The sequence below is a fragment of the Micromesistius poutassou genome, assembly GCF_964030765.1.
Source record: "Micromesistius poutassou genome assembly, chromosome: 8".
Lineage (NCBI taxonomy): Eukaryota > Metazoa > Chordata > Actinopteri > Gadiformes > Gadidae > Micromesistius > Micromesistius poutassou.
The window spans coordinates 21,255,779-21,272,106 of NC_140278.1; the positions used below are offsets into that span (position 1 = coordinate 21,255,779).

Sequence of the window (16,328 nt, forward strand, 5' to 3'; positions counted from 1 at the left end):
AATAAGACACACAATAAGATACACAATAAGACACACAATAAGATACACAAGAAGACACACAATAAGACACACAATAAGACACACAATAAGACACACAAAAAGACACACAATAAGACACACAACAAGACACACAATAAGATACACAAAAAGACACACAACAAGACACACAATAAGATACACAAAAAGACACACAATAAGATACACTACAGAGGCTTCACACACAACAACCAACCAACCAACAGTGTACCGCACCTCATCAATACTGGGACATTTAACAACGAACCGAGAATTATATCATCTTTATGAATAATGAACTATGAACGTATTAATGTTTAAACCTGACGTCATATATAACCAATCGATGGCCTAACTGGTAATACATGTCTCATAACACACTCGTATTACCACACCTGTAAACAGTACATTGTTATATATATTTACATTTATATTAATTTAGTGTTTCCACACTGGGTGGAGATCACTATTCAATTAAAAGACAAATGAGATAAAAAGGCTCTATAAGAACATTTATTAATCAAATATCGTTACCGACGCGGAGCTAGCCGGGTTAGCCTCCTAGCTTGTTTACGTTTTGAACATTTGGAGACGTTCCTCTTCCGCGCGCTGTCAGCTTCCGCTGCACCGATAGGCGCAGGCGTGGCCCCGCCCCGCCCCGCATCCATGGTCCCGCCGCGTCATTAGTTGAACCGCCACGTCCATCAAAGCATACCCGATGCCTATTGGTCCCACTTAGGGTAAGGCGTAATAACGTTCGTTCGTACGCAACATAGCGACCAAGCTATATACGAACAAGTTGTTTATATATCAAATAAATCAAAACTCTCCACGATATGTATTGTGAACCACAACTCCGGACTGGTTGTTGACTGATATTTCCAAACGAAGGCAACATATTTAAAGGACCACGTTGTATGCACATGTATTGAGGTGAAGTCCATCCATGGTCACTTTGTTTGTTTGAGGTGAACCAACGCGGAAGGCTGGTGGGTAAACGTGCGTTAAACTGCTTCTGTGGTCGTCTGTTCTGCAGGAGTCTGTGTCGGATATGAAGTCCAGGTAGGAACTATGAAGCGTCTTCATCTCAGCTAACATGTAACGGTGGTGGGATTGATGGTGTGTGTGTGTGTGTGTGTGTGTGTGTGTGTGTGTGTGTGTGTGTGTGTGTGTGTGTGTGTGTGTGTGTGTGTGTGTGTGTGTGTGTGTGAGGCGCCAGGTGTAATGGCTGTGTTGTTGTGTTCATTCACAGCGTGGCTGTGTTTAAAAGAGAGGATCCCTTCCCACCTCTTCCGACCCAGAAGGCTGGCTATCACCCATCCCGCAGAACCAGACAGAACCTCACACTGAAAAAGAGCTCAACAAAAGTGTGTTTACAACTTTTATTTTTGTATAGGTCTATATCCACATGGTCATCAATTCACGTGACATCTTCCTTTGGTAAATAAAGCTATCAAACTTTTTGTTGTTGTTGTTGTTGTCTACTCTCCACAGACTTCAGGTCCTGGACGACCAAGCCAGCAGCCAGCCAACCCTCTGAGCACAGCAGAGCAAAGACAACCACCAGGCCTGAGCAGTAAACCTGGTCCCACCTGCCGTCTCCAGACGTCCCCTGCAACCGACCCACCGTCCCATCATCATGAGGAGTCCTGGCCCACGACGGACCTGGACTCTGCCTCCACCTTCTGTTCCAACACAGACTCAGCTGGACCCTCGGCTGACAACATGTCTTCTCCCCACCAACAGGATTCACTTCTGGCGAGGTGCTGCTGGTTTTGAGAGATAGAAGCATAGTTTCAGCTTCTTCACTGGAAGAAGCGTTGAGTTTCAAGCCTATGATGTGGCAGTGCTTACATTTACATTTTACATTTAGGGCATTTAGCAGACGCTTTTATCCAAAGCGACTGACAATAAGTACATTTGTCATAAGAAGTGAAACAATATATCGCCGCCGTCGGTACGGTAAAGATGTTCATAGAACCAAGTGCAAGTACTGACAATCGCCAGGCTGACCCCATTCCCCGTACACAGCAGTGATGACTAGCTACTGCAGAAGCTACACAACTAAGTACATACAGTGCTAATGCCAATACATTTCTCCTTAATCAAATGACACGTTCTAAGTTAATATAAAATATGTTGAATGTAAATGAAAAGCTTTCTTAATCAAATTAAATGTTGTATATTAATATATAATATGTTGAATATAAATCAAAAGTGTTCTTAATGTAATTATATGTTATACATTAATATATAATATGTTGAATATAAATCAAACGCTTTCTTAATGTATTTAGATGTTCTATGCCTCTCTGTCTCTATGAACTAGTATTCCTAGCAGTAATACTAGTACTAGTTCAGTAACTAGTATACTATTTATTCCCAGTGTAAAGCTCCCACACATCAACTCCCCGCCTCCCGTTAACCACCGTCTCCTTGCGTTCAAAGGTACGTCCAGCGCTTCCGCTACGGCGAGCCCAGGAGCCGAGCCGAGCGCCAACCCGTGTCTGCCCCTGCTGCTGGGGGAGAGGAGGCGCGGCTCTTCTGGTGGATGAGTCCCTCATCGCCTCCTCCTTCCGGTCCCTCACCCCCAGACGCAGGATACACGGGTGGGCTCTCAACACACGCAGCCCCGATAACGTCAGCCCTGATCGTGGTCAGCCGATGACAACGCGGCTTTAACCGGAGCTATTCCTGACATGTTTCACAACAGATGACACGGACGCCCGGAAAGAAGACCAGGACCCTGGCAGAGGCGGGGAACTCGGAACCTCGAGACCGTACAGAGAACCACTTGATATCAGCACGTTGGTAGGTCAGCCAACTGCTATATTAAGCTACGTGAACGAATGTGTAACTAGATATATTTTATTCACTGTCCTGAGATGGGGCGCCCCAGAATACATCCATGGACTCGAACCACAAATCAAAGCCTTATCTCTCTAGAGGACAGAGAGAAATGTAACTGTAGCTGTGTTGGTTCCTTCTATGGCCTGCTGCTGACAGGCGCGTAAAGGGGAACATTTCTAGTGGTGATAAATCTTCAACGTCCACAACCCTGCCACACGTCCAGCTTTAAACTTTTTGAATTTCTAATTCAATCATTGGTATTCCCTGTTTACGTTATACTGCAGGAGTTCATTTGAAGTTCATTCAGCCTACACACACAGTCACTCACACTCAGTGCCCATCATCACATCATTTTCCTTTCTTTTTACAATGCAAAGCATTTGGATTTATATTGGTGATTATATGCATTTATACAACAGCATTGTTGAATACTTGAGTCTGATTGGCCAATAATGTTCCAAGTGATGCATTATTTTTCAGTAATTTGATACCTGTTCCTTTTGAACAGTTTAAATCAATGCACTACAAATCCAACAAGGGTGAACTACAACTACCAGATGTTTCCTCGACAGCGCAAAAAAACTAATTTTCAGGGTTGTGAGTCCACACCCAAAGCGTGACGCACAACCCTGAAGACTGGGTGCTGGGTCCTTGATGTTATTGTGTATTCGTGTAATTGTGTTATTTGACAACGCAAAAACTGATCTCAACGCGTTGCGGAACACCCCATCACGGTGCATTCCGTATATTGTGAAGTGTATATGGGTTAGGGATGGGTCAGAATATTCAATTATTCGTTCCCGAGGGTCAAAGCCGATTTTTAACATTTGGACCGTTAACATTTTTTCCCATTCAGATGAACAAGAATTAACGGACGGAACTAACGTTGGTTCTGTAGCACTATTAGGTTTTTATTATTATTATTATTAATAATAATGTACAGAAAAACAATATACACAATACACAAGCATAAATATTAATATATATGCATACAACACAAACACTGATCACTGTTAAAGTTTGTTTTTTTAAGTGATTTCTCGCCGATGATCCACGGCTGCCTTTGTGAATGTCGGCACACATCGAATAATCGATTATTCGTTCGTACCACCCACTGATTATTCGACCATGAAAAATTTGAGTTATTCACACCCCTAATATGGGTAGGTTAGACACTTTAACGGCCATCACTGGAATGCTTAGTATGGCAGTAAGGTTGTTCATTGTTGCCGTTTCTCAATACCAAGTACGCGGACTACGTACTCGCGGACTTGGAAGTACGTACTTGGCAAGTCTGTACTTTCAAGTACAGACTTCCGAGAACGCGAGTACGCACCTGCAATTGGAACAGCAGCGGACTCGATGATGCATCCTGGGATATTTAACGGTCCCAAGTCCACACGAGTCACCTCCGATGCGTCCTCGGTAGAACGGCCTCATCGAGAACGCATCGAGAACACACACGGGTTTTACGACAGTACTCGCGTACTCGCGTACTTGGAATTGGAACAGTGCTTGGGCTACCACTGATGACGTTTATCGAGAACACACGAAGTACACGAGTACACACGAGAACGCGAATTGAGAAACGGCTTGTGTGTCCCTGCTCAGGACATGTCTGACTCCTCCCTGGGGGGCTGCTGGGACACTGACGGCGTGCAGGAGAGGGCCAGCAGACTGCTGCAGAGGAGGTGGGAGCACTGTGTGTGTGTGTGGGTGTGGTACAATAAATCGCATATTAACCAAGTCGCGATTTTAGCCCCCCCCATTTTGGCCATTCGTGAAAGGTCCCAAATAATGCATTTTTTTAAGATCCAAAGAATTATTATGAAAACATAAATAAATGTGTTTGTACGCAGGTAACAACCCAGCAATTGCTTTATTATAATATTTCTTTGTGTACATTAGGCACCACAAGATAATAAATAATCTGTTAATCGCTTGGAATAATCTCAATCAAAAGTTCATGCCCAATAATCATCACTTTTTTGTCAGACCACACAGCGGTAGTGTGTGGGGGGGGGCGGCGTTATAATCATCTCTCGATTTTTCCTCTCAGTGAAAGCTCTGTCAGCGGTGGCTCCGTGGTCATCAGCTCCGAGGGTCTGGGTGGCTCTGATCTATCCTCCCCCGTCAGTGTGCATGAACCGGTCCGAAGACCCTTCTTTCCCTGTCCGATGGAATCAACCCTGTGTAAGACACAACCACAGCCTCACCCTTAACGTCATTGTGTTCTACACTTAAGTTATATTGTACGGTGGATGTCTGTGGAGTGTGTGTGTGTGTGTGGATGATGGTGACTGGTTGAAGCAGCCTCACCAGGCCAGAGTCCGACAGACTGGGGCTGGGTGAGGCTGCACACCTTGTTGTACACTGAGCAATCAATGTGCAACAGGTTAAACCAGCCATCACCACATGCACACTGCATAATGTTACACTGCGTTATGTTATACTGTATTATACATGTTATACTTAAGCAATAGATCACAACAGGCTGTGAAAGAAAAAGCGAGAAAGTCAGAAAAGCATTTTTTTAACAAATACAAAAAAGTAGTCCCTCCTGGCTGCCTGCAAAGTGTACGGCAGTTGCTATGCAACACACTGTAGCGTCCTTCAGAGAGAAAGCTAGGCTAGAGACGGTAGCTCGGTTCACCGGCATTTTAGCCTACTATGGAGTTCACTCACCGTGTGCCTATTGCTTTACAACATTTCCACCCTCTCCAGCAATCAACATGTTTTTAGGCTTCAGTGAACTATGCTATTGCTTTTATATATAAATAAACAACAGTTCAAGTTAGGTGCGGAGTGATACTGAACTCCGTAAACTGACGGGCGTCATAGCTGTGTGTATACGCTCATTATACAACAGTTGGGAACCAATCAGATTGCTTGATTTAAGCCACCCGTTTTATAATGTATTATATATGTCACACTGCATGATGTTATACTGTATTATACATGTTATACTGTATTATACATGTTATACTGTATTATACATGTTAAACTGTATTATACATGTTACACTGTATTATACATGTTATACTGTATTATACATGTTACACTGTATTATACATGTTATACTGTATTATACATGTTAAACTGTATTATACATGTTAAACTGTATTATACATGTTACACTGTATTATACATGTTATACTGTATTATACATGTTACACTGTATTATACATGTTAAACTGTATTATACATGTTATACTGTATTATACATGTTACACTGTATTATACATGTTAAACTGTATTATACATGTTATACTGTATTATACATGTTATACTGTATTATACATGTTACACTGTATTATACATGTTACACTGTATTATACATGTTGCACTGTATTATACATGTTATACTGTATTATACATGTTACACTGTATTATACATGTTATACTGTATTATACATGTTACACTGTATTATACATGTTACACTGTATTATACATGTTACACTGTATTATACATGTTATACTGTATTATACATGTCACACTGTATTATACATGTTACACTGTATTATACATGTCACACTGTATTACTAAATACAGTTTTGTTCATGGACCTACAGGTATGCCAAGCTCCTCTTCACCCGCCGCTGGCCCCGCCCAGAAAGGCCACGGGCCCTCTGCCTCGGTGAGTCGCCAGCGCCCAGAGGAGGACATCCTCTTCCAGTGGCGGCTGAGGAGGAAGATGGAGCAGGCCGGCCACCGGCCCCTGGCCGTCTCGTCACAACACTTCACTGGTCTCCACCAGCACCAGCCAACCCCTGCCTGGCAGAGCCCAGGTCTCCACCAGCACCAGCCAACCCCTGCCTGGCAGAGCCCAGGTCTCCACCAGCACCAGCCACCTCCTGCCTGGCAGGGTCCTAGTGTCCACCAGCACCAGCCACCCCCTGCCCTGCAGACCCCCGGTCTCCACCAGCCACCCCCTGCCTGGCAGGGTCCTAGTGTCCACCAGCACCAGCCACCCCCTGCCCTGCAGACCCCCGGTCTCCACCAGCCACCCCCTGCCTGGCAGGGTCCTAGTGTCCACCAGCACCAGCCACCCCCTGCCCTGCAGACCCCCGGTCTCCACCCGCCACCCCCTGCCCTGCAGACCCCCGGTCTCCACCAGCCACCTCCAGCCTGGCAGAGCCCTAGTCTCCACCAGCTACCTCCAGCCCTGCAGGGCCCTGGTCTCCACCCGCCACCCCCTGCCTGGCAGGGCCCTGGTCTCCACCCTCCGTCGGTCTGTGGCTGCATGGACCATACGGTATACACTCACACGCATTGAGTCTTGAGTACAAGAAGCAAGACACCTGTACTGTTATCCACAGGTTCTCATTCACCTTCCTCTTTTACGTCGTCTTCAACAGCAGCAGCAGCAGAACCAGGGACCCGAACCAGAGTGTCAAAGAACGGCTCAACCGCTCGGGAGTGAGGAAACACACGGAGCATGTTATCCCCCGGCCACGGGGGACCCCCCTCTGACCTCCTCCACCCCCCGTCCTGCATCCAGCCCCCCCGCGGCCTCCAGTCACCCTCGGCCAGCGAGGGAGCCTCTTCTCTGGGAGGGCTCCCCTGGCGGCCCGGCCCCTGTGCGGTCGTCGTCGTCGTCTTCTCCAACACACACGCAACCCGAAGCGCCAGGCCGGCCCCCGAGCAGCAGCTCCGCCCCACGACACTCTCAACCCGTCCTCAGAGCCGTGACTGAGGGCTCCCCAGCGGCTGGCGACGGGGAACCAGGGTCGCGTCCCCCGACGCCCAGCGCCTCGAAGGAGGAGTGGAGCTCCGACCCAAAGCCCTCTGAGAACCGGAAGACGGCCCGCCCGAAGCAGAAGAGCTGCGCCAGGTGGGACGCCGCGGCGCCAGGTGGTGCCCGTGCTGTACCAGGTAGAACCGCGTGAGCCGCGGGGACGATGCCCTCGCTGACGACTGTTCTGTTCTGTTCTGTTCTGTTCTCTGTCCCCGCAGCAGGCGGGCTGCTGCCGCCGGAGACGGGCCGGGCCCCCAGACGGGGGGCGGCGGCGGCGGCAGCGGCTCCTCCTCCCGGCCCCGCCCGGACAGGATGGCTCAAAGGTCGATGGTCCACGACGAAGAGCCACGGCCGAGGGAGAGGCGAGCTGCACCGCCTGCCCCGCCCCCGCCGCCGCCGCCCCCCACCGTCCACCAGGCCTTGAGACAGGTCTGCTTCTGTTGACCTCGTTCACTGTGGGCGGGATTAGCACCCACCTGGTTTATTAAACTGAGCTTTTAGGAGACGGTGTGTGATTCTACGTGCGGTGCTTCTACCTGGGGTAGTTCTATGTTGTGTAGTTCTTATGTTGTGTAGTTATTATGTTGTGTAGTTCTACCTGGTGTTATTCTACCTGGGGTAGTTCTGTTGTGTAGTTCTACCTGGTGTTATTCTACATGGTGTTTTTCTACGTGGTGTATTTCAACCTGGTGTAGTTCTATGCGGTGTAATTCTACCTGGTGTAATTCTACCTGGTGTAATTCTATGCAGTGTAATTCTACCTGGTGTAGTTCTATGCAGTGTAATTCTACCTGGTGTAGTTCTATGCAGTGTAATTCTACCTGGGGTAGTTCTATGTTGTGTAGTTCTTATGTTGTGTAGTTCTACCTGGTGTTATTCTACCTGGTGTAATTCTACCTGGTGTAGTTCTATGCAGTGTAATTCTACCTGGTGTAGTTCTATGCAGTGTAATTCTACCTGGTGTAATTCTACCTGGTGTAGTTCTATGCAGTGTAATTCTACCTGGTGTAGTTCTATAACGGTGTGACTCTTGAGCGACCTCTAAGCGGCTGACGCTCCTAATTGCCTGTGGACAGGCGGTTTCCGAGGTGCTGTTCCCCACACGGGCTGCCTCCACCTCCACCTCCACCTCCACCTCCACCTCCGTCACCCCAGGGTGCGCCCCGCCCGCTCCACTGCCCCTGCCGCCCCAGCCCCCCCGCGGCAGCGACCAGCCCCCCCGCGGCAGCGACCAGCCCCCCAAAGAGGTCCTTTCACAGCTGCTGCGGGACGCAGAGGGTGAGCAGCCCGGCGGGGGGTAGCTCTAACCTTTAGCCCTTTAGCGCGCTGAGTGAGGGGGGATATTTTGGAGGCAGACACTTTCAGAACATTCCGGAACAGGGGGACCGGATTCTAGGAGCGCGTTGCCACGCTCCTGGCCTCCAGTACGTGCTGCACTGTGTACACACATTCCGGAGTGTTGATTTGAATACAATGCAACAATTCATGTATCATAACTCAGCGCAGTGCGCTGACTAGAACGTTCGGGCTGTTCTGACCTCAAATGGAAGGGGGGGGGGGGGGGGGGGGGGGGAAATCGTTTCCGATCCTGATTATTTATCGTGCTTCTCTTGTTTAGAGTCGGACGGCGAGGAGTTCGGAGACGATGGTTTACTGCAGGTTCTACGCAAGCAGAGGACGCGGGTGAAGGACCAAATAAGGTGACGCAACCGAAGCAGAGCCTATAAATGGACATAGTGGGGTACTTTGTCATCTGCTATCGTCTCGTTTCTGCCTGGATGTTCCAGGAAGAAACTAGGTTTTGTGTGTGTGTGTGTGTGTGTGTGTGTGTGTGTGTGTGTGTGTGTGTGTGTGTGTGTGTGTGTGTGTGTGTGTGTGTGTGTGTGTGTGTGTGTGTGTGTGTGTGTGTGTGGGGGGAAATGTCACTTGTAGAACGCAACGGCTTGTTTGTGATGCTGAGTTCCTGAAGGTTTTCTGCTTCTCTTTCAGTCAAGTGGACGCCTTGTTGGAGGAATTCACGCCAGAGCGGGAAGAAGCTTGAACCAAGGAACACTTGCAGTACATGTTGTTTTAATTGTATATTATATTTTATACATAAAGAGTGCATTTGTATCATGTATTTATACAGCTGCTTTGACAATTAAAATATAAATTAAAACATTGAACTTTTGAAAGACCTCTATTTTGTTCTCCATATTGTCAAACAATACATTGCATCGATGTGTCGGTAAAAACCAATTAGTTGTTAGTTCTGAATACATTATATTTACAATGACTGGGTTTTCTAACGTTGACATGAATGCCCGCTGGCTTGCTGGTATATGATCCACATGTCAGAGAGGGGGGACTATGTGAGCAGGGCCCTCTGTTCTGTGGTCTGTTTTTTCCGGCGCACTGTGCTCATGGCAACCCAGGACTATTAGTGCAAGTGAGATCCAAACGTATGCCGTCGTCACATTATCAAAAAAAACGTAGCAAAAGGGATATGTTGTGTTGCGTCGTGTGAGCGCCCCCCCCCCCCCCGCCCCCGCCCCCGCCCCCTCTCTAGCTCTGTGTCGGTTGTACGGGCAGCATCGGAGCGAAGATGATGAGGACCCCCTCCGGGGAGACGGCCGACTCCAGCGCCAGCGTGTCCACCCCCTCCGGGATGCGGTAGCGGCGACTGAACTGGCGGCTCATGGTACCGGATCCGTCCTTCTGCACAACGGCAAGCAAGCAGACACACAACGCAACGGCCGGTGTTAGGCTTGCTTACTTTATTAGGCTTTACTTATTACCACGGTCTTAGTTCCTCTTACTTATTTTATTATTTATTACTGTGGTCAATGCTGCTACTTATTTTGACTTATCTTCATTTACTTTATCTTGTATTGCTGCTGCTAAGTGGCTGTTGAGGAATCAAGTCTAAGAATGTTACTCTTGTGTACCTACTTTATACAATAAGATGTAATAAATAAAAGTAATTCTGATGCTGCCGGTTCAGATTTATAAACCATTTCGTTGCGCACCGCGGAGATCATCCCGGTATTTCCTACACAATCTAATAAGGCGGTGATGGGAGAACATGCGTCCGAAGGGAACCCACCTTCTTCTCTTCGTGCTTCCCCTGGACCTCCACGAAGTCCCCGCTGACCTTGACGAGCAGGTCCTCCGGGCTGAACAGCTTCACGTCCACATGGACCGTGAAGCCGCTGGGGTCGCAGTTAACCTGAGCCACACATCATGGACATGGTGGTTACGGCTTCTGCTGCGTACTGTTTACTTGTGTTTGTTCGTTTTTTTAACCTTCATTTATTCCGCGATTGCCGTTGGGAGCAGGCTCTCTTTTTCAATGACGCCTGATTACAACATATTAAAAATTTATTTAATTAAATTTAATTAAATTTAATTTAATTTAACTACATATATAAATAATACCATACAATTTATATTGATGTTGATCTGTACAATCATGTGGTGGTCGATTTAGTCGGAGTATGGCTACCTGTTTTATTCTTTCAGATTTCAGTGTCGGACTGAAATATGTCTTCTTTTTAAATTGTCATTTTAAAATCATAAACATAATCGCTGTAACGTGTAGCCCATGGTCTAAGCCAAACTACCAGAATATAATTTTTTACTTTTTTATATTTTTTCTTTTTACTTAGGCCTACTTGCTTATCTTTATTTAGGCTACTTTATCTTGTATTGTTGCTGCTATGTGGCTATTGAGGAACCAAGCATACGATGTAGGCTTGTGTACTTACAATACAATACGTAGCCTACAATAAGATATAGTAATACTAGTAATAAAAGTAATTCTGATTCTGATCCAGAACGATGTGCCTACCTGTGTGGAACTGGGCGACTGCGCTTCTGGGAGACGGAGACCCAACTCGGATGTCTGTCCGTAGATCCCGTTTAACTGCGGGATGAGAGGGGGCAGAAACTTCTCCCAGGAGATCCCAGTAGCGGGTAGGGTGGCGGGTAGAACGAAGTCCATCTCCAGATCTGTCGGACAAAATGAAGTGGTGGTGGTGGTGGTGGTTGCTGGGCAGACTTGTGGTCAGCAGTGCTAAGCTCCAGTACTTCCACTCGGGATCCTGTATCCTGTCAACCCCTAACTTTTATGAGCGTCAACATCTCCACCCTTGCTATTTAATCTGCGCCCCGTCGGAACTCGTAAGACCCTCCCCCCCGCTCTCTCTCTTCTGGAAGTCAGCAGGTGGTGGTGGTGATGCTGATGGTGGTGGTGGTGGTGGTGGTCAGAGGCTCAGAGCATGATCCTGGATGCAATAAATTGACACTTACCGTTAGGAAATACAAGCAGCGGCCAGCAATGTGTTGGCAGCCAGTGGGACCGTCACCGAGTCGGTGCTGGCGCCGTCTGACTGGAACCGTCTGGAACCGGCCCCCTTACGCACCAGTGACGGGCGGCTTTTATTCTCCGGTTACATAATAAGTTGGGAATTCCGTGTGGGGCACCTTGATGCTCTTCTGGAGCAATTATGCGAATACCCCCCCGGGGGTGTTTGGGCTGCGTCACGGGACGACTGCCCATTGTTTTGGCGGGTATGCAGCTGTCGCAGCGTAATGAGACAAATTAACTAAAGAAAGGGGGCTTAGCTCTGAAATGTGGACCAAATGGCAATAGATGACCACATTATCGTTTGTTTTTCGTGTGTGTGTGTGTGTGTGTGTGTGTGTGTGTGTGTGTGTGTGTGTGTGTGTGTGTGTGTGTGTGTGTGTGTGTGTGCGCGCGCGCGCCTCTGTGGGTGTGCGTGCGTGCGTGCGTGCTTGCGTGTGTGGGTGTGTGTGCATGAATAAATTAATCCTGATGAGCCGACCAATAGCAGACCGACCAGGACAGCAGGGGGGGCTCACATGCCGCAGCACGGGTCATTAATGCGCTCTCGCTTTCTCCCCACCTCCGTCCAAATAGTTCAGAACTTGAATGAAACAGGAATGTTTGGAATAATACGAGCGTCAGAGACTAAAAATAAGTTGTGTGACCTTGGTGTCACGCAATTCTATATTTGCTCATGTGCACACAGGGCCGCTATAAATCATCCATCGGTATCATCGTATCGTGTATATGTTTAGCCCTAGACTTAGTAAGTTAGATCAGTCTTTGTCATCGTGCGGTGCTGTGTAGATGGCATATTACTTCATGACCATGTCTTCATCCTGATCCTAACCAGTGGCGTAAATATCGACGGTGCAACCGGTGCAGCTGTCCGGGGCCCAGACGCAGTCAGGGGCCCATGGAGGAAGAAAGGAGGGGCCCCCAAAATAGCGTCCTTATATTTCTTCCCCATATCTATATTGTTTTTATAAAAATCCGATCGCAACTCCGCTATGGCATCACCTCCCCCCCCCCCCCCCCCCCCCCCTCAACAATCTCGTCCGATTGCACCGGGGCCATCATGATGTTACGCCACTGATCCTAACTGTTGAAATCTCTGACATATCGTGTCCAGTAGTGTAATGTACCTCTGGGGAACATATACAGAGCATATAGAGCTGTCACTCAGGTCTTAGCCCCCCCCCCCCCCTCTAAAAATGGCCCTGACTTTGCCTTGGAGGTGGAGACGTAAGGATCGAGTTTCACAACAGGCGCCTATGTGATGGATGCTTTTAGAAGACTTATGTTGGCCTGTCAGACACTGGATTAGAAACAATCAGCCTGATTGGTCGAAGGTCTTCCTGAGCTGCCACACCCCTGATAAATCAAACTCATCATCTCGGTTCAAAAAAGGGAAAGTTCGACAAACATTTTTATTTACATTTATTCACTGATATTATGCACGTACAGTACAAAAAAAAAAAAAAAAGTGTGCCATCCAACACAAAAACATTGATTTGACAAAATAGAAAGCAGTTTGGAAAGTGGTTTGTCATTTAACCTTAGGAAAAACTGTCTATTGCATCTCGCAATTACGCACATAACCATCCTCCACTTGCATACAGCAACATCCATCTCAAACCTTTACTAATAGTCAAACAGTCAACAGAGCGGCCGTAGTATTGCGTGTTGGCAGGTAATGACAGCTTGGTGCGGTTGGCCGGGGGGTTAAGCTTTAGGGAATGCCCAGTGGGATGGTGAAGGAGAGGTAGTCGCCCACCTCGCCCCACTGGGCGCGGTAGTGCTGATATACGGTGATCCAGGTGGTCAGCACCGCCACCCAGAGGGCCAGCCCCAGGCCCGACCGCTTCACATCTGAACGGGGACATGACACGCGTTAAGAACTCCCAGCGTTATCTCCCTTCAACCTTAACCTCAAAAGACGGCTTAAAGCAAGTCGAATATGTCATCACTAGCGTCACGTGACTAGTATTACTCCTCTTGTTAGTTCTGTCCCCCATATTGTGTTTACTATATTTTTGTGTTTACTTATTTTTGTTTTGTACTGTACTGTATATGTTTCTGTACGCAAGTTTTTACTACCATTACCTTGTTTAACAACCTGCCCAGGGACTACAGATGAAAATTAGCCTGTGGCTAACTCTGGCCCATTTACACTTCATGTGAAAACTGATTAATGTGCATGTGTGTTTAGAGGTCAGAATTCAGCTATTGCTGAATACGTACTGCAGTAAAACTAAACCTTTACTTATTCGGGCAGAAGAACCACATTGAGAAGTGTGATTTTTATTTTATTTTAAACATGGGATAGCAACGTCATAAACAAATGAAAGTTTAAAAAAAACATAGATTAGCTAAGAATGTTGTAAATGTCCCGGAAAATGGGAAATAAGAGATTTAAATTGAAAAACAATATGTAAAAACTACAGCTGAAGTCACTGGATGTTAGAAAGGTGCTGTAGGTGAGTTATTAGGTTTCAGATTTAAATTGAAAAGCTTTCCATAAGCTTTAAGTGAACGACATGCCCTTTGATAATATCTGATCAGGTGGACTGTACTGTATGAGACTATTTAGATTTGAAACTTCCCCCGGATCATTTCTGACCAATCTAGGAATCTCTTCTGTGCCTGTCAATCACAGGTGTGTGATATGCAGCACTGCTGCATGGCGGAGAAACATCAATATTTTTTATGGGTTCTTTAGTTTCAGAATCTCTTCTGTTCTCTCTCTAGAGTCACACTTACAGCACCTTCAAGATGCCCATATTAAGGACCATCAAATCCTGTGATTAAATAACATAGCTTAAGATGTTATCGTCCTAAGAATGATTTGTGAAAACACACTTCTTCTCCCTGGCCTTTTCTCCCCTTTTATGATATGTTGTTATTTTTTATGTACTGTCCTAATTTTAAGTCAACTTTAATGTCTGTACCTACTGTAGGTTTATACAGTGGTCTGTGTTCTTTTATATATATCCTTTGTTTGCATCATGTACGGCACTTTGGCCAGTGAAAACTGTTTTTAAATGGGCCTTATAAATACATTTTACTAACTTAACTTAATAAAGTGTTATTGTCCAAATATAATTGATTGGGACCATTGTCTGTTAATTAACTATCTGTTAATAACATAACTTGTCAAACTTAAAGTTGGGTTTTAACTTGTCCAAGATGTATTGGAAATGTGCTTAAATGCTCAAGTATACCACTAATACTTTGCCCACATACTAATCTTAAAGAAACAGCCTGGGTTAAGAACCACAACATGCATAACAACTTAGTAACCACAACATACATAAGTTCTTTGTCATTACAAGCATAAGCCGATTCGACACTCACATGCTTTGATTTGAAGTTGTTCTGTATAGGTCGGCTTTATGAAGGCGTCTTGGAAAAACCACACGACGTTAACCAACCAGAGGAAGGGCAGAAAGGCAAAGCCGCCTGAAAGAGAATACATAGCGAACGGGTTAACAAGGGCGCTAACATCAGCATTCTCACTTCTTAAAATAAACTAATACAAACAATAAAGACATACAATCTTGAAGAATGTTGGCCTAGATTAGAATAAAGGCTTTCATAGGCGTCATGTGATCCAGCCTAGGCGAGCCGAGCCTACTTCTCATTTCCCACAGAGTGAAGGAAGGAATCAAAGCCATGTACCATTTCAACGATCAGCAAACGGGGTTCAATAATCACTTACCCAGATAATACTTCCTGCACAGGCCGAGTTTCTCCTCATTTGAGACCCTTTCTAGATTCATTTTATTTGGCGGTCTAGAAAGTTACACACACGAGAAAACACACGAGATTAGTGAATGTTGACTATTAGGGAATAAGTGAAACGTTCAAACAACAAAACTCGTAGTAAAGGGGCACTTAGCAAACAAAAGAAGATAGCAAGAAGATATGACTAGATGAGGTGAACGGGCTGTGGTATCGATAGGAAATTGATCACAACAATCATTGGGATCACCCAGATAGACAACAATGGCAGTGGCCCGGCCCCGGTACTACACACTCACCCTGAGGCCGATCGGAACAGAAACGGCTCTTTAACGAAATGCGTATACTTATGTTTACAGATTTAAGCTGGAAGAGTAAAGAGCTGAGGGTGTCAAGTCATTAGACTGCGTTTTCAGCCGCAGAAGAGAAGACGTCCTCGTATTCAGGGATAAAACATCGACGCGACACGGAAGTGATCGCCTCGGTTCTACGGCAAGCGAGCGGAAATGGATGATTGGCAACTTGGCCATTATTTTGGAAATAAAGCTCACACACTGTAGAATATACAATATATATAATAATATCATGTATATATAGAATATATGATGAAGGGTCATTGCTCGATGCACCCAAACAATACAACAACAAAAAC

General features: G+C 46.3%; 3 protein-coding genes and 1 long non-coding RNA gene across 4 annotated transcripts; 2 read left to right on the forward strand and 2 right to left on the reverse strand.

Annotated features, from left to right (window-relative positions):
* Window positions 1-843: 843 nt before the first annotated feature.
* LOC311351078 lies at window positions 844-1,622 on the forward strand. Its single transcript, XR_014636712.1, has 3 exons — window positions 844-1,077; window positions 1,268-1,382; window positions 1,510-1,622. It is a non-coding gene; the product is annotated as an uncharacterized lncRNA (long non-coding RNA).
* A 53-nt stretch (window positions 1,623-1,675) lies between these two features.
* On the forward strand, window positions 1,676-9,770 carry proser3 (proline and serine rich 3). The gene is made up of 13 exons (XM_084471115.1): window positions 1,676-1,778; window positions 2,464-2,624; window positions 2,729-2,826; window positions 4,477-4,556; window positions 4,925-5,058; window positions 6,440-6,613; window positions 6,698-6,750; window positions 6,787-7,122; window positions 7,226-7,701; window positions 7,824-8,034; window positions 8,682-8,883; window positions 9,224-9,305; window positions 9,595-9,770. Exons 1-13 carry the CDS (start codon window positions 1,741-1,743, stop codon window positions 9,644-9,646), a joined length of 2,097 nt encoding a protein of 698 aa, XP_084327241.1. The 5' UTR covers window positions 1,676-1,740; the 3' UTR covers window positions 9,647-9,770.
* Window positions 9,771-10,148: 378 nt separating this feature from the next.
* hspb6 (heat shock protein, alpha-crystallin-related, b6) lies at window positions 10,149-11,748 on the reverse strand. The gene is made up of 3 exons (XM_084471335.1): window positions 11,435-11,748; window positions 10,691-10,813; window positions 10,149-10,302 (listed from the first exon to the last, which is right to left on the reverse strand). Exons 1-3 carry the CDS (start codon window positions 11,585-11,587, stop codon window positions 10,150-10,152), a joined length of 429 nt encoding a protein of 142 aa, XP_084327461.1. The 5' UTR covers window positions 11,588-11,748; the 3' UTR covers window position 10,149.
* A 1,609-nt stretch (window positions 11,749-13,357) lies between these two features.
* Window positions 13,358-16,159, reverse strand: psenen (presenilin enhancer, gamma-secretase subunit). The gene is made up of 4 exons (XM_084472151.1): window positions 15,976-16,159; window positions 15,654-15,727; window positions 15,290-15,394; window positions 13,358-13,804 (listed from the first exon to the last, which is right to left on the reverse strand). The coding sequence occupies exons 2-4, from the start codon at window positions 15,712-15,714 to the stop codon at window positions 13,665-13,667; spliced, it is 306 nt and encodes a 101-aa protein (XP_084328277.1). The 5' UTR covers window positions 15,715-15,727; window positions 15,976-16,159; the 3' UTR covers window positions 13,358-13,664.
* Between the last annotated feature and the right edge of the window lie 169 nt (window positions 16,160-16,328).

Coding starts and splice junctions, on each gene's coding strand:
- proser3 (XM_084471115.1), top strand. CDS start 1,741: ATGTCTTCTCCCCACCAACAGGATTCACTTCTGGCGAG. Junction 4,557..4,924: donor AGCAGACTGCTGCAGAGGAG/GTGGGAGCACTG, acceptor TTTTCCTCTCAG/TGAAAGCTCTGTCAGCGGTG. Junction 8,035..8,681: donor TCCACCAGGCCTTGAGACAG/GTCTGCTTCTGT, acceptor GCCTGTGGACAG/GCGGTTTCCGAGGTGCTGTT.
- psenen (XM_084472151.1), bottom strand. CDS start 15,714: ATGAATCTAGAAAGGGTCTCAAATGAGGAGAAACTCGGCCTGTGCAGG. Junction 15,395..15,653: donor GTGCAGGAAGTATTATCTGG/GTAAGTGATTAT, acceptor ATTCTCTTTCAG/GCGGCTTTGCCTTTCTGCCC. Junction 13,805..15,289: donor ACAACTTCAAATCAAAGCAT/GTGAGTGTCGAA, acceptor GTCCCCGTTCAG/ATGTGAAGCGGTCGGGCCTG.
- hspb6 (XM_084471335.1), bottom strand. CDS start 11,587: ATGGACTTCGTTCTACCCGCCACCCTACCCGCTACTGGGATCTCCTGG. Junction 10,814..11,434: donor AGTCGCCCAGTTCCACACAG/GTAGGCACATCG, acceptor TGTGTGGCTCAG/GTTAACTGCGACCCCAGCGG. Junction 10,303..10,690: donor GGAAGCACGAAGAGAAGAAG/GTGGGTTCCCTT, acceptor GCCGTTGTGCAG/AAGGACGGATCCGGTACCAT.